At 54.3% G+C, this 23,197-nt stretch overlaps 2 protein-coding genes across 2 annotated transcripts in view; one reads left to right on the top strand and one right to left on the bottom strand.

The window, feature by feature from the left end:
* Positions 1-1,201: 1,201 nt before the first annotated feature.
* TMEM53 (transmembrane protein 53) lies at positions 1,202-19,904 on the bottom strand. The gene is given in 4 exon segments (XM_047789298.1): positions 1,202-1,564; positions 1,845-2,735; positions 6,719-6,840; positions 19,681-19,904. Coding segments are annotated over 4 exon segments (1,107 nt in total). The 5' UTR covers positions 19,742-19,904; the 3' UTR covers positions 1,202-1,531.
* Positions 19,905-20,045: 141 nt separating this feature from the next.
* ARMH1 (armadillo like helical domain containing 1) overlaps positions 20,046-23,197 on the top strand; it is a 46,000-nt gene continuing 42,848 nt past the window's right edge. The window contains exon 1 of the mRNA XM_047789297.1: positions 20,046-20,071. The gene's annotated coding sequence lies outside the window, so the exon portion shown is untranslated. The remainder of the gene's footprint in view (positions 20,072-23,197) is intronic.

Genomic DNA, 23,197 nt, shown 5'->3' with positions numbered 1-23,197 from the left:
GTCAGGGGAGGTCCCATCATGGCTTAGCGGTTAGCGAATCCGACCAGGAACCATGAGGTTGCAGGTTCGATCCCTGGCCTTGCTCAGTGGGTTAAGGATGTGGTGTTGCCGTGAGCTGTGGTGTAGGTCGCAGACCAGCTCAGATCCCGTGTTGCTGTGGCTGTGGTGTGGGCCGGCGGCTACAGCTCCAATTAGACCCCTAGCCTGGGAGCCTCCATATGCCGCGGGTGCGGCCCTGAGAAGACAGGAAGAAAAGGGAACAGAGGTTGTACAGTGGAGATGGAGCCTTTTCATGTGGTTATATCCCCATCCCCACGGCTGCCCAATGCAGGTGAGTAACCAGCATCCCAGTGCCTGGACAGGTGCTCAGCACTGCAGCTGAGTCCTTGCCCACCACAAAAAGCCATTTCAAGAAAACAAGATGCCGCTAAATTATGAGACAGCAGATTATCTTCGAGACTCCAGGCTCTTTTCCTTCACACAGCCCCTCACACCAGACCCACACCCCATTTCCCCTGGGATGCCCACAGTGAATATCACAGAGTCAGGTCCAGTCGATACCGCCTGTCCTTCTCTGCACTCAGATGGCAAACCACCTTGGTTGAAGTTCCACGAAGGAACACCCCAGACCGGCTTGATGGCACCGAATGTTCTGAACACAAGGATCCTGGGGCTCGGGAATGTATGTGGCCTGTTGAGGCAAAGCAGCCCCAGTAGTGGCTGAGGTTTGGGAAGAGAAGTGCACAGGGCCCACGTCACATCAGGCCGCTCCTTTCGAATCTCTACTCTCCCCTTTCCCTGCCTTGGACTCAGTAGGTCCCTGATGGCTGGTTACTCCACCCTGGGGCCACATGCTCTCTCCTAGGAAACTGTTAACCCAGAGTGAGGGCCTGAGACCCGCCCTGCTGTGGGATCCTTGAGCTCTGTCCCATGGCGCAAGCAGCACTGCCACCTGTTGGCCATGGCTAGGAGTGCAGCCATACAGCGCAGGAACGGGCTGCCACAGGAGTGGGAGAGTCCCAGAGGGCTGAGGCACTGCAGGGAGAGCTTGGTTCTAGACACAGAAGGTCCATCAGCCCTGAGACTACCAGGGGTCAGTTGCCAACCAGAGCTTTTCCCACCATCTCCTTCACTGCCTGCCAAACTTTCAAAGCCCGTCCCTGCCCCACCCCAAGTCCCTGGATCACCACAGTAAGCCCACTCAATCAACAAATATTTATTGAATGCCTACTATGGCTAGCACTGTGCAGCAGTGATAGAATGACAGGTGATACAGAACTCTTCAGGCTGAAGCCGCCTCCTGCCTACAGAGGATCCAAATGGGCCTCCCTCAAGGACACAAAGGTTTGTTTCAGGCCAATGGTTCTGGTTCTGGTCTTTAGGGCTCCTGACCCGGCTGGTCCTAGTTCCCCTGTGGCGCTGCTGTCCTCCTGCTCCCCAATCCGTCGGCCCACTACACACACATCTCGCAACGTTCCTGGATCCGGCGGCTTCCTGGCAAAGCATGGCAGAGCCGGACAGGCCACCTGCCTCAGCTTCCCGTGTGGCTTCCCCCTTGGACTCCCTGGCAACGAGAAGCCTCTGTGTGAACTGCCAAGTGGGATCCATGGGGCCGGTGCTCCACACTGTGGGGCTTTGCCCTTCCTGGGCCTGAGCAGAGATCACGGCCCCCGGCCCAGCCTGACCCTACCCTCTGGCACCTCCCTGCACAGCTCACCTTCCATTCAAGGAATCATCGATGCTGGGGCTCAGCCCCAGCCCCAGCCCCAGCCCCAGCCCCTGGCTTTGGTAACTCTTTACAGCCCGAATGCCACAGCAATCAGCATCCTGGCTGTGGCACTTACCCAAACACAAGCATTGCGTGGCTCCCGCAGAGACCTGCCCAGGCGCTCCTGCCCCTGGGATCCTGGGATAAGCTGGCACAGAGGCCCAGCGGAGCTGTCTACGGGACCACCGCGGGGTCCCAGAGGGCCGCCGGGAGTTGAACCGGAAGAGGCCCCGCCCTCGGAGGCGGGCCGTGGGGGGGGGGGGTGTCGGGCATTCATTTCCGGAGCGGGGGTGAGGCGGGTGGGGCAGCGACCTCAGCCGTGGACACAGCTGCGCATGAAGTTGACGCACAGGCTGGTGTAGTAGGTGGGGTAGTCGCGGAGGTGGCTGACGTGTGCGGACGACACGAAGTCCACGGAGCGCACCAGGACCCGGTGTGCCAGGCGTGCCTCCACCATGCGCTCCACATCCCTGGCCAGGACCACCTCATCGGCCCTTGAGTAGAGGTAGAGCTCGGGCCAGCGAGAGGCTGCGTTGAGCAGCCTGTCGTAGAAGTGGGTGTGGAAGAGGGCCGTGAGCGGAGCCAGCAGGCCGTGGACCAGGATGGCCACCAGGGCGAAGGCCGCGAGGAGCAGGAGGCGCAGCGCGGCGGGCCGGTGCCCCAGGACGGCTGCCAGGGCCCGCAGAGCCCCCAGCACGTTGCTGTCACCTGGACCGCTGTCGAAGATGGTGCCCACCACCCGCAGGTGGCAGAAGCGCCGCTGGGTCTGCAGGAGCTCCAGCACGTGCCGGTACAGCATGACGCCGGCGTTGCTGAAGACGTGGAAGAGCAGGGGCTCCTTCTCGACCTCATAATCAAAGAGCAGCTCCAGCAGCTTCTGGGCCAAGACACGAAGGGAAGGGATGCCCAGGGACTCGGAGAAGAAGACCATGTGCCAAGGGGCTGTGTATCGGATCACGATGCAGCCCTGGGAGAGGAGAGAGGCCTGGTCGGTCCCCAGGGCTGGGGTGGGGAGGTGGGGACCAGCTAAGGTCAGAAGCGTCCAGCGGCTCCCACGTCCACAGGCCCACACACCCGGCAGTGCTCCGGGCCTGCTGCGGCCTGGGTGCCCGCGCACCTCTCCGACGGGTGCCTCCGGGGGGCTGGTATACTCCAGGTCCACTTGTGGAATAATCGTTTCGTGCTGGCCAAGTCCCCTCAGCTCTGGGGACATCTGGGCTGACCAGAAGGCAGTCTCCCCACTCTGGTCTGCACCCTGCCTCCCCCCACCCGCGACCTTGCACCATCATCTGCTCAAGTCTGGCCCACTTAAGGCCCCACTGCTCGGACTGCTGCAGTGACCCCACTTCACTCTCCCTACCACCCAGGGACAAGCAGGTACCCCCAACAAGACCCAGCGCCTCAGACATGGCCTGCAGGCCCAGCCTTGACCACCGGAGGCCACTCGTGAGCCAGACCCACACAGGGACAGTCAGGCCCTGGCCACTGCCACCTTCCCGCAGGGCCCTGAGAACAGAGTCCAAATTCAAATGTCTGGTTCCAAGGCCTGGGGTCACTCCTCCCACTCGCCCTGAAATTCCAAATACAGTTAATGCCATTGTTCCTCAAATTCTAAAATCTTAGCTAAACTCTCTCTAGGCCTCTGCACCCCTCAATGCCCAGGTCAAGTACAGCTCAAGGTCTCCACAAGATCGCCTTCCAGCCAGTTAGGAAAAGGCAGCCAATGCCACCCTGAGTCCTCGTCCTCTCTCATTACCGTGTGCCAGAGACAAAGGGCCCTCTGTCAGGGGAGTCTGAGTTAGGCAGCTCTGGGGTCAGACGATTCTGGGCTCAATTCCTGGCACCACTGCTCATGAACAGTAGGCGGTGAAGAGCCATTTGTTTCATCTTTCTGAGTCTGTGTCCCCATCTGTAAGTTGGGATGACATCTGTCTCATAGGTGTATGGTGAAAATTAAATGAAAAGATGTAACTCAAGTGCCCAAAACAGCACTTGGCACAAAATAGGTTCTCAACTAAGAGCAGCAGTCATGAGTGGTGGTGGGAGTAATAGCAGGGAGAAGATTATAAGGCACAGCACTTGACGGACCCGCAGCCAAATCAGGACCGTCAGCGGAGGGAACCCTGCCATCAGCCTCCCACTGACTGCCGCACATCTGCCCCAGCTCCTCCTGGCCCTGCTCTCACCAGGGCCCTAGTGTACCTGAGCATCCCCCGCCGCGATTCTGCGGGGGGTGCGGGTCGCTGATGCCACCTCAGCTCCGGTAGATTCTACAGAGTGCTCTGTTCTGAGTCCCCAAGGGGATGCGAAATGACTTTCCACCCACCCTCAACCCACACACGGCATGGCCCACGGACACGAACACACTCCACGTCACCACCACACACACGGGACTTCTGGAACCAAACACAGCCTGTCCGCGCCACGCTCCAGAGGTGCAGATGCCCACGGCGTCTACCACGCACGAGGGCACCCACCGTACCACCCGTTGAGGGCACGAACGCAAACCCACAAGCACCCATACGACGGCAGGCACGACCTTCAGGAGTGCACACGCGCACACGCACACTCCTCCCAGAAGCGCTCTCGTGCTGTCGGTGCAGACACGAACCCGGCGAGTCCTGCGAACGCACCATCTCTGAGGGCAGCGTGCCCGCCACATCACAGCACCTGCGAGTACACGCACGCAGCTGGCCTGTGAAGGCCCAACAATCCCCGCGACGGGCACACACGCCCAGCCGCCCTGGGCCTCGCTTTGAGGTTTCCAAGGTGCGTGGCATCCCCGCTGCCACCTCCCCAGTCAGATGCTCCTTAGAAGCCCCTGTGCCCAGGACTGGGCTCTCGCTGCCGGTCAGATCCCAGCCTCCTCTCTCCCCCTGATGCCAGCCAACCTTCGCCCCACGGCCGCACATGCGCAGTCCCAGCCTGCCGCCATCCAGCCTCCGCACATGCGCAGTCCCAGCCTGCCCCCATCCGTCCTCAGCTCACTCTCCGGTATCTCCCGCTCCAGACTTCTGCTCAAGCCAGTCTCATTAAAGTTGCTAAAAGGCTCTGCCTTTACACCATGTCCCCGTCTCACTCTGTCCTACCCTCCCTTCACCCTCCTAGACAAGCTTCGACCTCCCCTCACCCTCTCCACCTGGTCCCCTCCCACTGACCCCACTCTGACCAGGGTCGCCTACATCCCCAAAGAGCTAAATCCCATGACACGTTTCAGGCCCCGTCGTCCTGTCCTTCCAGCAGCATTCAGGAGCACACACCCCTAGAAATACTCCCTGGTAGCCCCGGCTCTTCACTAAGATAGTACCAGAAAAAAATGGACTGCTCTAGACTTAAGAGAGGCTTAAGAAACAAAATAACTAGATGCCGTGGAAGATTCTGGATTGGTCCTGGTTTGGGAAAGCCAGCTGTAAAGAACACTTTGGTGACTATCAGAGAATCTGAATATGGACCGGAAACTCGATAAGAATGTAAAAATGGGAGTTCCCGCTGTGGCTCAGCAGTAACAAACGGGACTAGTATTCATGAGGATGTAGGTTCCATCCCTGGCCTCACTCAGTGGTTAAAGATCCGGCGTTGCCAGGAGCTGTGGTGTAGGTCACAGACGCAGCCCGGATCCTGCATTGCTGTGGCTGTGGCATAGGCCAGCAGCTGTAGCCTGGGAACCTCCACATGCCTCGGGTGAGGCCCTAAAAGCAAAAAAAATAAAAATAAAAATAAAAATGATTTTCTCTACCCCCATCATAGCCCCCTGACCAGAGAGTAAAGGCACCCCCTCCTTTCCCAGCCGTACCCCGCCACCGTGCCACCGCAACCACTCTGTCCTCCCTGGGACCGCTTTCTCCACTCCATCACTCCCTCCCTGTGCCTTCTGCCTCAAGAGCATCTTTCCTAGAAGGTATGTACATGTATGACTGAGTCACTTTGCAGGACAGCAGAAATTGGCACAACACTGTAAATCGACTATACTTTATTTATTTATTTATTTATTTTCCTTTGCTAGGGCCGCTCCCACATATGGAGGTTCCCAGGCTAGGGGTCGAATCGGAGCTGCAGCTGCCGGCCTACGCCACAGCCACAGCAATGCTGGATCCTTAACCCACTGAGCACGGCCAGGAATCGAACCCGCAACCTCATGATTCCTAGTCGGATTCGTTAACCACTGAGCCATGATGGGAAATCCATCAACTATACTTTAATAAGAAGAGGAGGAGCAGAGGCGGAGTAAGAAGAAAGGACATCTTTCTCCTTCTACAGTGGCCCGTTTCCCTAAGATTCTCTTCCTGTGGATTCTGTCTCCTTGCCGAGTTTTCCTGTCCATCTGTGGCCACTCCTCCTTCCCACGTGGGACCCTCTTCATCTTCTGCTCCTCGAAGTTTGGGTTCTGTCCGGGGCCTCTTCTTGCCCTCTACACACTCCCTGGAGGAATGCCGTCCACCCCAGAACCGGTGGCGTCTCTTCCGTGCTCCTTGTTTCAAAGAACATACCTGCCTCTACGAGGCTCTGCTGCAGCCAGAAACCTGACATTATCCTGGACCCCTCCTTGTCCCTGTGCCCACCCTCCATCTCTCATCAAATGACCACGCTACCTCCTACTGAGCTCCTTGATCCGTCAACTTCCCTCCACCAGCCCCACCAGCTCCAAGGTCCTGAGCACCACCACAAGCGGACTTCCCGGCCTCCAGTCCTGGACCCTCCAGTCCTTTCGCTGCTCTGCAGTGAGGGACTCTCAGAATCAAAGTCTAACCTCACACCCCTCTTAAATCCCCTGAGGACCCTCCCCAGCCTCATCTCCTCACACGTGCCCTTTCTTTCATCCTCTGTTCTAGCCACACTCACCTACTGCCAGTCTCCACCTGCCCTCAAGCATCCGCGTCTAATAAAAGAAGCCAGACAAACCAGCCTCGGCCAGTGAGCCCACTGGGGAGTCCACCTGCCTGCAGTACTCACCCTTTTGTGGTAGATGGCGCTGTACTTGGCCAGGTTCTTGTCACTGCAGCCACCCCAGCCCAAGAGAATCACCAAAGGCTGTCGAGTCCCTGCCTCCTTCCCACCTTGGTTGGGGCTGTCCTCTGAAACAAAAAATAGGGTAGGACTGTCAGCCCTGGAGTTCGGGGGCAGGGTTGGGGTGAGTGACCAAAACAGAGCCAGCACCGCTCTGGCTGCAGGCAGGGAAGCACCGGATGCCAGGCCCTGGCACCTGCCAGCCCCTGCACCTCAGGTTCCCACGGGGCTCCTTCCTGTCCTTTGCTTCAGTTAGCTTTTAGACTTCTTGGGAGGCCCTGCAGGGTAACTGGGAAAACCCACATGAGGGCCCCTTTCTCTGGTGACTCAAAGCCACAGCCTAAGTGAGAAAAGCGGATAAATACTTCCTTGTCATTTCACCTTCTAACCCAGGGATCAGTGAACCACAAGCCACAAGCCAAGTTCGACCTATGATCAGTTTTCCCATGACATCTGAGCTAAAAAGAAAAATGTATTTTACATTTTAAAACGGTTTAAGGAGTTCCCATTAGTTATTATTTAGTTCCGTGGTTTAAGGACTCCTACCACTGTCATGGCTCAGTGGTAACAAACCTGATGATTATCCATGAGGACGTGAGTTTGATCCCCGGCCTCGCTCAGTGGGTTAAGGATCCAGTGTTGCCGTGAGCTGTGGTGTAGGTCACAAACGTGGCTCGGATCTGACGATGCTGTGGCTGTGGCGTAGGTCGGCGGCTACAGCTCCAATTCAGTCCTTAGCCTGGGAACCTCCATATGCCACGGAGAAGGCCCTAAAATGCAAAAAAAAAAAAAAAAAAAGTTTAAAAATCAAAAGAAGAATGTTTTATGATGTGAAAATCATATAAGATTTAAATTCGAGTGTCTGCAAATAAAGTTTTATTGGCACAGAGTCAAGTTTATGCATTTAGCCAGGCTAACGTCTATGGCTGCTTTCACGCTAAAACAGCAGAACTGAGCAGCAACAGAGACCATGTGGTTCCCAAAGCCTAAGATATGCACTGGCCCTTTACAGAAAAAGTTTGCCAATGAGGTTGCGGGTTCAATCCCCGGCCTTGCTCAGTGGGTTGAGGATCCGGCGCTGCCATGAGCTATGGAGTAGGCTGCAGACGCGGCTTGGATCCTGCGTTGCTGTGGCTCTGGCGCAGGCCGGTAGCAACAGCCTCAAGTAGACCCCTAGCCTGGGAACCTCCATATGCCACGGGTGCAGCCCTAGAAAAGGCAAAAAGACCAAAAAAAAAAAAAAAAAAGTTTGCCAGCCTCTCTTCTAATTCCACAAGCAGATGGAAGAAGAGGGTTTTAAGAGGAGAAACGGATAGGACATTGTAAGCAGGTTAGTGGAGCAGACTGAGTCTGAGAGCCCCTACCAAGCCACCGACCCAGTGCTGCAGAGAATAATTGCAGGGATTTACTGAGGTTTAACCGTGACACCACCCCCACCAGACGAGGAAACTGAGGCACCGAGCGGTTAAGCTACTTGCCTAAGGTCACACAGAAAGTACGGGGCTTGGAATCTGGTGCCTACTCCCATCCTAAGCTACCCAAGACCTTCTGTGCACCAGCCCTGCCCACAATGAGAAGCCCGCCACTGAAGGCGCTGAGGCACAAGCCGGCTGCCGCCTCCCTGGCTGCCTCTGGAGGTCCCCCCGCAACCCTGTCGGTCGGACCTCCTCTCCTTTCCCCCGCCAAGTGAGCACTCAGCCCCCAGGACGACGTCTGGGCGGTGACGGTCTCTTGCTAGTTATCTGCCCTCCCACAGGGGCCGGGGTGTACCCTTCCAAGGATCAAGCCACTTGGCTATGCTCAGCTGCCGCCCTGAGATTTATGGGTGCTGGTGGTGACCTGGCAACAGTAAATTTCGAGGCTAGTTAAGAGGGTGGTAAATATAAATCACTAACCTTTGGGCAAAAGGAAGACAACAATTTCCTGCGAAAATTAATGTGATTGAAAAGTTCAGTGTTCCTGCTCTGCAGCGGTGGCGACGGTGGCCTTCAGAGATTAACTGCCCGCACCCACGGGGACCCCAGGCTGGATCACAGCTCAGCCTGCAGCAGGGGCTGCCAGCACCTCAGCCCCTCGCTGACCCCGGCCAGCCCTCCCAGGCTCCCCTGACAAGGGAGACGATCCCACAGCTCCAACTCAGGCCATGCCAAGTATTCTCACCACCTTTCTCGGCCTGGTGGCCCCTTGACCTTGGCCTTGGCCAGAGCAGCTCCTCACCTGCACTGGCCTTTCTGGGGGAGAGGCCCCAGCACAACCTTGCTGGGGATGACTGCCCATGAAGCGGGGACTGCGGGAGCCTCGTGGGTGACAGTCAGTAGCTACTGCTTGGATCTGCCTCTGACCCTCTGCGGTCCAGCAGCCAGATCTCTGAGATCGGCCCCAGGAGGCTCTCCTGCCCCCAGCCCATGGCACTCCCTCCAGGTACCACACCAAGACACCAGCTGACGATCTGGGGATTTTTCTCAAACACGCAGAAGGCAGCCAAGCGAGGCCGCCCCACCCCCGGTGGAGCTTCCCCGGTCAGGGAAGGTTCGGACACTTCTGCTGGGCTCTGAGCTGCTCCTCCCCCACGGCTGCCTCTATCAACTCCACGTTTCTCCACCGCAGGTCTTGCTGGCACCCTTGGCTCCACCAACTCAAGGTAGGAAGCGTTCCTCACCAAACACCCATCTGCCCTGAAGAAACTCAGAACACAGACACCCTGAATGCACTGCCTCCTCCCAGAGCCCAAGCTTTCTGCGATGCTCCTTAAAAGCAGCCAGGCACTCGAGGCCACCCCCCCCGCCCTGCCCCCGAGCCACAAGGTGCTCCTCCTCCCCCCCGCCCCGGTCTGCTCCCAGGGCCCTCCTCTCCATGCCCACTCCTAACTCGGAGGCCTTGTCATGACCTCTTCCCACAGGAGGACGGCTGCCCCTTCTGAGTCTAGGCGTGCTGTAATCCCGACAGCGCAAGGTGCTCTGGGAATGTGGCTGAAGAGTGAGGGTGACCAGGAAATGCCCCCCAAAGGCTGCTGAAGGACCAGGAGGACCACGCCAGGTGGGAGAGAGGGCCTGAGGGAGACATCGCAGTCGGTCTGGGCACAGCAGGCCGTCCTAGGAGGCGAGAAGCCTGGGTGAGGGAGCAGTGGCGGCAGGAAAGCTGCCAAGAGTGGGCCTGGGGCCCGATCCTACCAGGCCCCAAGCCATTCTTAAGAGTCGGGGTTTTATCCCAAGCAGGGGCAAGGGAGTCAAGAGCCTGGGACTGCAGGAGCAGCATGGCCCCTCTGCATTCATGACTCTTGCACAACTATTTGTGCAACGTCTTCCTTCCCTCAGCCAGGAGGCCCCAGGACGGCAGGGGCTGGGCTTGTCACTTTACTGCCACATCCCCAGTGCCCAGCTCTATAGCTGGCCTGTCCAGGCACGCAGCAGAAATGTGCCGAATGAATGAACACGTGGCTACAAAGTGAAGGATGGATCCGAGGAGAAAGAGCGGGCATTCTTCTGGTTACCCACCGCCCTTTCCGGAGCAAGAACAGGAATTGCTGTGGCTGCTGTTATTTATTGCCACATCCGGATCGTGATGCCTCCAGCCTCCGTAAAAGCCCTGCTCCTGTGACACTCGCTGCCCTGGTCACTACCCTCTCCCCCTCCTGCTGCTGCCGTGGCCTGGCCTCTGGCCACTGCCCCTCAGGCAGGGAAGACTCGGGCACTGGCTCAGTCCCCCATGGGTACTCCAGGACTTAGCAGGGCCCTGCGCAGGCAGTCAAACCCAGCTGGGTCCTAAAGCACCAAAAGCCTCTCCGAATTCCACATCCGCTTCAGCTCCCACCTCCTCCTCTTCCTCATCACCGAGAAAAACACACACAGTGACAGCAAAAAGAGACCTGCGGCCAAGCACCTTCTCATCACCTTCCGTATCAGCTCATTTGCTCTTCACAACAATCCTATGAACAAGGCACTGTTATTATTCCCATGTTACTGAAGACAAACTAAGCCCCAGAGATAGTAAGTAATGTGTTCAAGGCTAGACAACTAATAAGGAAGCAGCGAAGCTGGGATCCAAACCTTGGAAGTCTGACTTTTGAGAGGCCAGCTCGTCTCCACGATCCCAGCCGGCCCCCTGGATAAACAGCCCAAGCCCTCGGTCTCACTCAAATCTCCTTCCACTCGGCTCCAAATCCGTATATACGGCTGCCTCTGTACATCGACAGAGAGAACACTGATTTCTTCCACCTGCTCCTCTCCAGGGAATGGCCACCACCCCAGCACACGCTGCCTCATTTGTCCTGCAAGCATCCCAGGAGTTAGCTTCTACGGCTATTCCCATTTGACAGATGAGAAAAAACAAAACAGAGGGGGTAAGTCCCTCCCCCCAAGAACACACAGCCAGGAAGTGGCAGAGCCAGCCTCCATCTCTGGACCGCCCGGCCACACCACCCGCCTGCAGGACTGTGCTCGAGCTCCTCCCTCCACAGCCTAGGATGCAGATGCTCCAGGTTGCTGCGTTGCTGATGCCCACTCCACCCGCTAGGTCAGCTCACTTCCCGGAAGCCCCCCCCCCTTCCCTCCACGACCTCTTCTCACTCCCCACCCCAAATCACCTGCCTGGGTTGATGCCCCACCTCTGTACTGTCACAGCACCATGGCCACGCCACTGCACTCAGCCACTGCACTCAAAGGGCCTGTGAGGAGTTCCCGTCGTGGCGCAGTGGTTAACGAATCCGACTAGGAACCATGAGGTTGCGGGTTCGGTCCCTGCCCCTGCTCAGTGGGTTAACGATCCGGCGTTGCCGTGAGCTGTGGTGTAGGTCGCAGACTCGGCTCGGATCCTGCGTTGCTGTGGCTCTGGCGTAGGCCGGTGGCTGCAGCTCCGATTCAACCCCTAGCCAGGGAACCTCCATATGCCGAGGGAGCGGCCCAAAGAAATAGCAAAAAAGGGGAGTTCCCGTCGTGGCGCAGTGGTTAACAAATTCGACTAGGAACCATGAGGTTGCGGGTTCGGTCCCTGCCCTTGCTCAGTGGGTTAACGATCCGGCGTTGCCGTGAGCTGTGGTGTAGGTTGCAGACGCGGCTCGGATCCCGCGTTGCTGTGGCTCTGGCGTAGGCCAGTGGCTACAGCTCCGATTGGACCCCTAGCCTGGGAACCCCCATATGCCGCGGGAGCGGCCCAAGAAATGGCAAAAAGACAAAAAAAAAAAAAAGAAATAGCAAAAAAAAAAAGACAAAAAAAGGGCCTGTGAGGAGCAGGGCGGAGACTTCTGTAACATACAAGGCAAGGCATCGCAAAGGCCTGAACCAGAGCAGTGGGAGATGGGGAAGGAGAGGGAGGGAAATGACAGAGAGAAGAGAGTCACAACGTCTCGAAAACATGCAATCTTTTTTTTTTGTTTTTTGGGTTTTTTTTTTTTTGCTTTTTAGGGCCACACCCATGGCATATGGAGGTTCCCAGGCTAGGGGTCAAATCAGACTACAGCTGCCAGCCTACACCACAGCTCACGGCAATGCCGGATCCTTAATCCACTAAGCAAGGCCAAGGATTGAACCCACAACCTCATGGTTCCTAGTCAGATTAGTTTTTGCTGCAGCATGATGGGAAGTCCAGAAACATGCAATCTTTGACTTGGTAATTCCACTCCTATGAAAGAAAAATCTTTAATCATATGGAAATATTCAGTAATAAATTAAGCAGATCATAATTTTTTTTTTGCTTTTTGTCTTTTTAGGGCCTCACCTGTGGCATATGGAGGTTCCCAGGCTAGGGATCAAATCAGAGCTACAGCCGCCAGCCTACAACACAGCCACAGGCACAGCAACGCGGGATCCGAGCCATGTCTGCAACCTACACCATAGCTCATGGCAATACCGGATCCTTAACCCACTCGGCAAGGCCAGAGATCGAACCCAAGTCCTCATGGATGCTAGTCAGGTTCATTAACCGCTAAGCCATGCCGGGAACTCCCAAAGCAGATCATAAATGTAAGAGCTATAAAACTCTTAGAAGAAAATGTAAGAGCAAAATCTTTGTGAACTTAAGGGATGGCTTCTTAGACATGACCAAAAGCACAAGGAACAAAAGAAAAACAGATAAACTGGACTTGCTCAAAATTGAAACATTTTGGAAGTTCCCTTGTGGCACAACAGGTTAAAGAGCCACAGCTGTGGCCCAGGTCACGGATGACCTAGCACTTCCACTCCTAGGTATGCACCCAAGAGAACGGGAAACAGGTCCACACAAAAACCTGCACAAAAATGTCCACTGCAGCATTATTCACGATACCCAAAAAGCTGAAACAGCCCAAATGCCTGTCGCCTATACATGGAGAAATAAAATGTGGTACATCCACTCAATGGAATATCATTTGATCTTAAAAAGGAATGAAGCGACTACCATAAGATGAATAGACCTTGAAAAGCCATCCTAGGTGAAAGAAGCCATACACCCAAAATCACCTATGGTATGATGCCATTTATATGAAATGCTTTGAAGGGGCAAAGCCACAGGGGAGAAAGCAGATTAGCAGCTGCCGGGAGCTTGAGGAAGGGGGAGATGGGGAGAGACGGCTAATCGTTCAGGGCTTCTTTTGGAGGGTGATGAAAATGTTCAAAATGAGACAGTGGTTAACGGTTGCACAGTCCTGTGAATATACCGAAAACCAATAAAGTGCCCATCTTAAAAGGGTGAATTTTATGGTATGTGAATTATATCTCAATGACGTTATTATTTTGAAAATTCATAGTAACACATTTAGCAAAAAAGCAAGCTGCAAAGCAGTATGTACAACTATGTACACGCATATACACATCCATATTTATGTGCAGAAAAATGACATCAAATATTAATAGCGATTATTTCTGGGATTAGAGGCAATTTCTTTTTCATGATTTTTGAAACTCACTTTTTAAAATCTACGCGTGTCGCTTTAGGAACGAGAGTTAAACTATGATTTTTTAAAAAGCAGGGGTTGGGGGTTGGGGTGGGGGGGTGGGGGCCTGGAGCTATCAGCAGAGTCAAGGGCAGCTGAGAAGTCAAAGCCATCATGGAGACCCAGCAGGCCCTTGGACCCCGCAAAAAAATTTCATCTCACGGGTTTTCTGTCCTCTGGACTTTTCTCAGCAAACAACACTGACACTGATAATACGAGAATTACAGATACATACTTTATTGTTCAACAGCTCAAGCCATAAAACTAAAGCACAAATTAGATCGTGTATATCCCCAGGGCCTGCAGAGAAGTCAGAGCAAAGGGCTGATGAGGCAGGAGGATCCATGGAACAGTGTGCAATTGTCCTCTGTAAGCTGGACTCGAAATACAAAGAAACTAATTCTCTGGCGGCTCAGTGGGCGAAGGAGCCAGCATTGCCACTGCTGTGGCGTGGGTCACAGCTACGGCGTGGGTTCAGTCCCTGGCCTGGGAACTTCCACGTGCCATAGGTGTGGCAAAACAAAACCAGAAATAAAAACCAACCTATGTTTTCTCCCTAAAATGCAAAGAATAAAAGGGTCTTCAATTTCCTCTACTCCCAAGAAATACATTCTGGTGTCTCATAGTCCCTGTATTTAAACCAAATTACCAATTTATTTTATTTATTTCTGGCCAGGCCCACAGCATGCCAAAGTTCCCCGGGCCAGAGACTGAACCTGTATCATAGCAACAACCCAAGCCACAGCAGTGGCAATGCCTTAACTCACTGAGTCACCAGGGAACTCCAGAAATTACTTTTAATTTTCTTTTCTCCTTTTTGAAATAACAGCACAGGATAGTAGCATGGTATCAAAGCGTACATAGTGTATAAAACCATATCTGGATTCAAATGCAAACTGTTGCCCTTGGAATGGATAAGCAATGAGATTCTGCTGTACAGCACTGGGAACTATATCCAGTCACGTATGATGGAGGCTGATGGAGGCTAATGTGAGAAAAATATTTATGTATGTGTGACTGGGTCACCTTGCTGTACAGTAGAAAACTGACAGAACACTGTAAGCCAGCTATGATGGAAAAAAATAAAAATCATTTAAAATTTAAAAAAGCATAGCTGGATTCAAATCTGTGGCTCTGCCACTAATAACTATGAAACAAGACTTTGCACTAGTTCCCTAAGCATCAATTTCCTTCTCTGTGAAACAGGGACAAAAATGCAAAGGCCTACATAAGATAATGGCCACTGAGGGCTTGGCATGTCACCCGGGCACAAAGCAAGAGTTCAATGAACTGGAATTACTATTACTTCATGAGGAATGCATGCTCACTGCAGAAAAAGTAGAAAATGAATACTTCATAAAATTGGAAGCATACTGTTTTGTAATCTGGTTTCTTTCATTTAGCAATATATTGTGAACACCGCTGCCTGTCAGTTTATATATTTCTACACCGTTCTTTTTAGTGGCTGCAGAGCGGCTAGAGAATATCTCATAATTTATGGTGAGCCATCTCCCATTATTGGATCCGATGCTATTTCCAATCTTTTGCTGTTATAAAAATACTTTAATGGACACCTCCTTCTGTGGGCATGTCCTTCACTGTTTCCTAGAAACGGGGCTGTATCCAGGCAGCGCTTCCTAACGGCAACTGAAATCTTGGGCACAGGCTGTGGGTGAGGCTCCTGAGCTGAAAGCTGGGGTAACTTGAGGCGTGTCTCTGCCTCCCCGAGCTTCTGTGCCTCATCTGTCAGGCAGGGTAGGGCACTCCTCACTTCCCAAGGACTCCGACAATCCTGAGAGGAACTCCTGCCGGGCCCCGCATGCGAGCGGGCCGTGGTCAAGAGCAGAAACCTCCCTGAGACCTAGGAGGCTGGCAAAGGGTCCATCAGGTCTGGAGCTCAGAGCCAGGGCCTCGCACGGCACCTGGGTGAAAACAGACAAATTAAGAAGGGTTTTTTTTAATGCGTGAAAGAGATCATGACTTAAAGAACAGGAATTCCCGTTGTGGCACAGTGGTTAACAAATCCGACTAGGAACCCCGAGGTCGCGGGTTCAATCCCTGGCCTCGCACAGCGGCCTCAGGATCCGGCGTTGCCATGAGCTGTGATGTAGGTCGTAGACGCGGCTCGGATCCCGTGTGGCTGTGGCTGTGGTGTAGGCCGGCAGCTGTAGCTCTGATTCGACCCCTAGCCTGGGAACCTCCATATGCCATGGGTGCAGCCTTAAAAAGCAAGAGATTTAAAAAATAAATGAAGTGCCTCTATTTTTGGGGGGACAGGGAAAGTGCCTCTGGGATGCCCACAGACAAGAAGAGGGGTCTATCCCAACTCGCCCTTCACCTAGGCCCTTGAGGCTTCTCTGGTGTGATGGCTCTTGAGGTTTCATCTCACTGTCCGCTCCTGAAAGTTCGCCGCGGCCTCCTGCCAGGCCCCACTCCCTTGGGCCACCCTCGTCCTCCCGGCGCCCTTACTTCTGCACTTCCTGTCGGTCCCCATCTGCCCGCCAGCCCTCTGGCAGCTGCAGCCCGGGCCACTCTTTTCCAGGAAGCCAGCCGAGCCCGGGGCCCACCATGGTGGGGTCCGGACTGTGGTCCAGCCAGACTATTGCCCTGGTGCCAGAAACTTCCTGGGGTTAAGTCCAGGTCTACCTCTCTTTGACCCTGGCCAGTGCTTAGCAGAAGAGCCGCCTGACAATTAGCCTGGGCTCACCACAAACCTGTGCTTCCCACCTCTGATCCCTGCAAGGCTTTCTTTGTACTCTAAGAGGGAGCTCCATTAATTCTGTGAATCGATTATTTGTAAAACTGTTTACTGACCATGAGAGCAACAGGGTGCCTTTAAGAAGCCCCGCTGGCCTGCCAGCAAGCCACAGGGGGGCAGCGGGTAGGGAGGTCTTGGTGGACCATTCCTGGCTGGAAGGAGGGGCAGCGCAGCCATGACCTGGGATGGCAGGGCGGCTCGGGCCAGGCCAAAGTGCTGCCACATGCCTCCTTTCAGCTCATCTGGCACGTCATCCTCCCCAGGCCCTGGCAGTGAGCAAAGCCCTCCAAACAACACGGCAGGGATCCCTGCTGTGGGAGCCCAGAGCCCAGAACCTTCCCCAAGGAAATGAGATGAGAGCCGGGTGGTAGGAGGGCGAGCGGCTCACTGGTCAGAGAAGAGTGGTTGGGGTGGGGGGAAATGCCGGGTCAAGGGGATCGACCTCAGCAAGGGACCAGGCAGACCACCCTCATTTGGCACAGACAGCCACGGGTACTTGCTGGTGGGAATCCCAGCAGAAGGCCCCTGGGCTCTGAACGACCCCAGATCTGCAGCTGCCTTCCTGCTAACGGATGTCCCCGCAGCAGCTGCTCCCCCCCTAAGAACTCACAGCAGCGCTGGGCTCCGTGGCCCTGAGGCTCAAATATGGGGGAAAAGGAATTCCAGACACCAAACATGGCTGTCATGCATGCTTCTCCACCTCTGGACAGTAACTGCCGAAGAGAATCGCTCTCCGGAGCCCCCCGAGATTGCCACTCTGTGAAGCCATGTCAGCTGGCAGGGAGCTGTCTGCAGACGGGAAGCAAAGAGATTCAGGGGGTCACAGTGCTGTCACTTCCTTCTGAGGGGTCCTCCAGGCTCAAGTTCAACTCTTGAGTCTACACTTTGAGAGCGGAAGGCCTGAGGACCCGAAGCCAGAGCAGAGGAGTGAGCAGAAGGTTATGAGAGCCACACCAGCGGGGGAACAGCTGAAGGCCCTGGAGGTGTTTCTCTTGGAGCGAGGAAGCTGGACCCTTGAAAAGAGAGGAACAGATTGCCTTACTCTGCGTCTGACCCCCTAGCCCTGCAGTTACCACATCATTGTGAAAGCACCTGCTTCTGAGCCCTCGGCCCTCCCCCAGAAACACGGCTCCTTAAAGGGAGTCTGCCTGTGAGTCACTTCTGAGGCACCAGCAACTAAGCCACCGCCAGGACACCGCAAACTGCTGAACTGAAAGAAATGACAGGAAGGCCCATTGTGGCTCAAGAAAGGGAAGTGCTTTCTAACAATCCCAGCTGCCTCCAACCGGCCAGGATATTAAGGAGGAAGCATCCTGACAGGGAAGGGGCTGGTATGAGAACAGAATGCTCTCATGCCAGCAGAAGGACGCAGGACAAAGTGGCCCCCTGAGATTTCTGCCAGTTCCAGGACCCCACCTCCTGAAGCAGGGAGGGGAGCCGTCAGGGGAAGAAAGAGAGGCCAACAGAGCACCTGCTCCAGGCCAGGCACTCACACCCAGTCACCACCTTGTTGTGACGCAGGCACTCTCATTACTCCCGATGGACAGGCGGGGAATCTGAGGCTCAGGGAGGTTCAATAACTTATCAAAGCCATAGAACAGCAGGAGGTAGAACTGAAACGCAAACCAAGACCGCCAGGCTGCCCACCTGGGCTGAGGGAGAACTGCCCTCCTGGGCCATGCAGAAGGCAGCTCCAGCCCTTTGCAGCTGAGGATTCTCTGAGGGCAATAATATTAATTGGCTTCATCTCCTGCTGATGCGAAACCCTCCTCAAAAGCACGTTTACATCTATAAGCCCGAGAGCCCGCAGCCAGCAGATCCAGCTTGTTCTGGGAAAGCCTGGGGGTTGCCCTCCCCTCCTAGACCCCACCCGAGGGACACAAGAGGCTCTGGGAGGGGTGTGGAAGGCTCTCCTGAAGGAGGTAACATCTGAGCAAAGCCTGACATGATAAACCAGACAGGGGAGGTGGCAGTGTGGCGCGGCACGGGGGAAAGGACATTCCAGAGGAGGCAGCGAGAGCAAAAGCAAAGAAGCAAGAAGTGTGCAGAGACTCACAAGCAGCTTGGGGCCACCAGAACATAAAACTCCAATTGAACAGTGGAAGGACATAGGGATCAAAGCGAGAAGCAGGGACGCCGCTAAATTATAAAGGACTCCGAATGCGGGCTAAAGAATCTGGACCTGATTTATCCTGCGGGCAAGAAGGAGCCACTGAAGGGTTTTACACAGAACAGTGAGAAAAATCAAACCTGGGCATTAGGAAGAATGCCATGGTGGCAGCGGAAAAGGCTGAGCTGCTGCTGGCTGTGCGAAGGGAGGTGTGAAGGCGGTGTGGAGGAATGCACGTGTCGTTCAGGCTGGCGTGTGCTTCAAGGCTCCTCTACCGTAATTCCCCACCGGGGCCAAACTTTCCATTCCCTGGGCCCCTGATCCTACTCAACACTGCCAGGGATCCAGACCTGCTCTATAGGCTACTGGTTTGGTGGCGCCTCCCCCACACCTTTCTGATAGGAAGGAAAAGGTTAATCACTAAACACACTCCGTGCCAGGCCCTCTGCTGGGTCCTTTACACAAATAATCTCACCTGCGCAACCAACAACCCTACGAGGAAGGTGACTATTGGTACCTCGGTTTTGCAGATGAGGAAATTCAAGTAAAGAGCCGGAGGAAGACTGCCAGAGGTCATCCAGCTACTAAAGAGAGGAGTCAGGTGTGAACCAACTTCTACCTCCTGGCAGAGACGGCGGTTAACCACTTCCAGGAGGAGTGGAGAGGGAGGGATGAAGGTGGGCTTCTGCAAAGACCTCGGGGAAAATGGTGGGAATAAAAAGGCCGGACCCCTAACAACAACCGCCAAAGAAAGGCTAGCAGTGGGAATCCCGCCCCCCAACAGTGGAATCAGGGGAGCCCCTGCCCTCGGCAGCCTTCAGCTACCAGGAGAGAAACCGGGGCAGGGACCGGAAAACTCCCACTAAACAGACGGTGAAAAGACCTCCAAACTGGGTTGGGGGAGGTGGGCGGAGACGCAGTGAAGGGGCGGGGCTTGGACACGGCGAACACTCTGGGGCGGGGCTGACTAGGGGGCGGGGCTCTCTGGCCAGACCAAGTCCAGGACCTGCGGGACCCCAGGAGCGGGTGGGCCTCGAGGGGGCGGGGCTGCAAGAGGGGCGGGGCCACAGCTGCGCTTGCTGCCCACGACTCGCTCGGTCACCTCCCCACGACCGGGCCCGACCCCCGTTCCATACCCTGGCTCCGGCAGGACTGATCCGGGATCTCGATGGTGTAGTCCAGCTGGGCCGAGGCCATCGTGAAGCCGCGGGCCCTCAGCTCGGGCCTCTCGCCGGAACTCACGCTCGCAAGTCCGCGCCTCACCAGGGCGCCTCCTGGGCGCCGCCCAATCACCACCCACCTCCCTCGACGCTGCCCAATCCCTGAGCTGCGCTCTGTGACCTCCCGCCCTAGCAACCACCGAGTCTCTTTCAGAGCCTCTCGCTGCAACCGGCTAGCCCGGCCGTAGCAACAGTGCCCCGCCCCACTCTATCCCTGGCCCACCGCCATTGGCTGACTCTCTTGATCTCGGTCAAGTATTGGCCAGCCAAGACGCCGGTCAGGAAGAGTCGCCACCGTCCAGCGTCGGTAAGAGTCTGCGGGAGAGCTGCTGTGTTCTGGGGATGGGAAAGGTTTCCCGTCCCAACCGCGTGTTATCCTACGAAGGGGACAGCAGTGTCCTTTGAGTTACATTAGCTAGCTGCCTCTACTGTCTTCTACCAGCCTCAACTCCGAGGGCTGGAGGTAGAAAACCGTACAAAACGGCCAAAGGGGTGCGTGCTAGCCCATCCGCCCCCCGGTGGATGGAGGCATATTTTGGCTGCTGGGTGGGTGGGTTGCAGAGGAGGTGGTATCTCCTGGGAAGACTTTAGAGAGTGTTCTGTTCGTGCGGGACAAAAGGGGTTAAGCAGTACAGTTTTCTTACATTTATTCACTCACTTAAAAAATGTTTCCCGGAGTTCCCGTCGTGGCGCAGTGGTTAACGAATCCGACTAGGAACCATGAGGTTGTGGGTTCCATCCCTGGCCTTGCTCAGTGGGTTAAGGATCCGTAGTTGCTGTGAGCTGTGGTGTAGGTTGCAGACGCGGCTCGGATCCCTCATTGCTGTGGCTCTGGAGTAGGCCGGTGGCTAGAGCTCCGATTAGACCCCTAGCCTGAGAATCTCCCTATGCCGCGGGAGCGGCCCTAGAAAAGGCAAAAAGACAAAAAAAAAAAAAATCCTGAGCACCTGTTTTGTAGGTGGACTCTAGTGAGGATTACGTTTCTTGGCCTTGACTTCCATAAGTCTTGAGCAGGAGTCAACTGTAATTCTGTGCAAGGGATAAAATACTACATAAGAGTAGGCCCTAAGGAGTTTAGCAGCTCAGGATAAGAAGGGGCATTTATGGCAGTGTGGATGCCTCTTAAGCTGGGCTTTGAAAGATGCTGGGAGATACGAGTCCTTGCAGGACTCAGAGAGAGGAAAGTGAGAAGCTGTACCAGGAATTATGAGCATCTTCCGGACAGAAGAGAGACAATGGGAGAGCAGCCTTGGAAGAACAGGTAGGCCCAGATCCTGGGAGGTCTCTGATGTCAAGCTCAGCTCTGAGCTTGTGGGTAAATCTTGCTGATGGAAAAATTTTCCAGTGCATTTACACCGCTGAGCACAAGGGCTTAGACTTTATTCTGAGGACAATGGGGAGTCTGCAGGGCTTTGAGCAAAATAGTAACAATCAGATTTGTGTCTTTGTTTTTCTTGGCTGCGCCTGCGGCATGTGAAAATTACCGGGGGCTGGAATTGAACCTGCGCCACAGCAGTGACTCTGTGGTGACAACACCGTATCCTTAACCTTCTGTGGCCACAAGAGAACTCCAGATTTGTTTTAGAAAGATCAATGACAAGAATGGATTGGGGGTTGGGAGGAGGGAGACCAATTAGGAAGTTGTTTCAGTAATTGTTTCAGTAAGGATTGTGGTAGCCAGAAGCTTGGAGAACTAACAGGAATGAAGAGGAAGGGATGGATTCCTTAGTCACTTATGAGTTGAAAGAACTGAACTTTGGTTGGATGTGGGGTAAGTAGGAAGAATGACTTCTAAATTCCTGGCTTGGGCAAACAGCGTTTTTAGGAGAGGGTCAGCTCTGGGCATGGTGAGTTTGCGGCGCCAGTGGGTCATCCAGGTGGAAGTGTCCAGGAGTCCTGGACTGGAATTTGCAAGATAAGTCTAAACTGGAAATAAAAGTGGGTAGTCTGTGGTGCCTTATAGATGGCAGCCACACCAGTGGATGGATTCGGGGGCTTGCCCAGAGGGTATATATATATAAAATAAGAAGAGAAGCAGGCCTTGAGCAAAGCCCTAAGAAGCACCCATATTTGAGGTTCTGGCAAAGATGGTTGAATCTGCAAAGGTAATTGAGATGAAGTGTCTAGAGCAGTTAAATAATCAGTAGTAGAACGTGGTTTTCCAGAAACCAAGGGAGGAAAGTGTTGGAGGCTGATGACTAATCAAGTAAAATAAGGCCTGAAAAAAATCCACTGGTTTTAGAAACAAGGGAGTGGTAGTTAACCTTTGTAAAAGCAGATTCCGTGGAGTGCTGGGAGCAGCGGTTGCATTACAGTGAGTTGAGAAGGGGGTGGGAAGGTGAAGAAGTGAAGACGGCGCTTTCAAGAAGTTTGACTCTTTAGGAGAAAAGAGAGAAGGCAGTAGCTGAAAGGAGAAACAGGTTTTTATTCAAATGGGAGAGATGCCGTTGGCATGGATCCAGCAAAGAGGAAAAAGATAATATTATAGGGGAGAGGAGATAACTGACAGAATGGCACCCCCAGAAAAAGAATAAGGTAGGGAATCCAAAGCACTGATGGAGAAGTTTGTTTAAAGGGATATTTGTGGAGTTCCCATCGTGGCTCAGTGGTTAATGAATCTGACCAGCATCCGTGAGGACGCAGGGTCGATCCCTGGCCTTGCTCAGTGGGTTAAGGATCCAGCCTTGCCGTGAGCTGTGGTGTAGGTCGCAGGCATGGCTTGGATCCCACGTTGCTGTGGCTGTGGTGTCGACGGGCAGCTGCAGCTCTGATTTGACTCCTAGCCTGGGAACCTCCATGTGCCGCAGGTGTGGCCCAAAAAAGCAAAAAATAAAGTAATAAAATAAAGGGATATTTGCATTGTGACAGAAAGGAAGCATGGGAAATTAGTACGTTAGTAGATTTGGTGGCAGGACGTTGAGAGAATTCTGGCTTGGTGCTTTCTGGTTTTTTCTGCCAAGTAGGCACATGAGGTCAGCCCCGTAGAGAGGGATTGGAGATGGTGTGCAGGGTTTGAGGGGAACAGAGAAAGACTGAAATAATGGCGAATGGGAGCAAGATGACAGGTAGCATACAGATTTCTGGGCAGTTATGAGCCCTGTTGAGCTTGGTGACCATTAATTTGTAGCAGCAGCAGTCTCCATGGTTGTGTGCTATAAATTTTTCCCCCAAGAGTATTCAGCCACCTACTGGTAAGTACAGAGGTGAACTGAATTGGTCCAGGTGTGAATTTCATCAAGGGAATGAAATGGAAGAACAAAGTCAAGGAATTGAGGATCCTGGCAAAAGGGTGATTGGGATGGTGGACCCTAGACCCTGAACTGCATGGGAGGGTCTAAAAACGTTGTGGGCTAGGGGTTCCAAGGAAGTCAGAGAACCCATATCTTGAATGAGAGAGTTAGGGTTCACAAATGGAGTAATGAGGAATTCCACT

The sequence above is a fragment of the Phacochoerus africanus genome, chromosome 8, assembly GCF_016906955.1.
Source record: "Phacochoerus africanus isolate WHEZ1 chromosome 8, ROS_Pafr_v1, whole genome shotgun sequence".
In the NCBI taxonomy this organism is placed as follows: Eukaryota; Metazoa; Chordata; class Mammalia; order Artiodactyla; family Suidae; genus Phacochoerus; species Phacochoerus africanus.
This window is presented reverse-complemented; position numbering and strand designations above follow the sequence as displayed.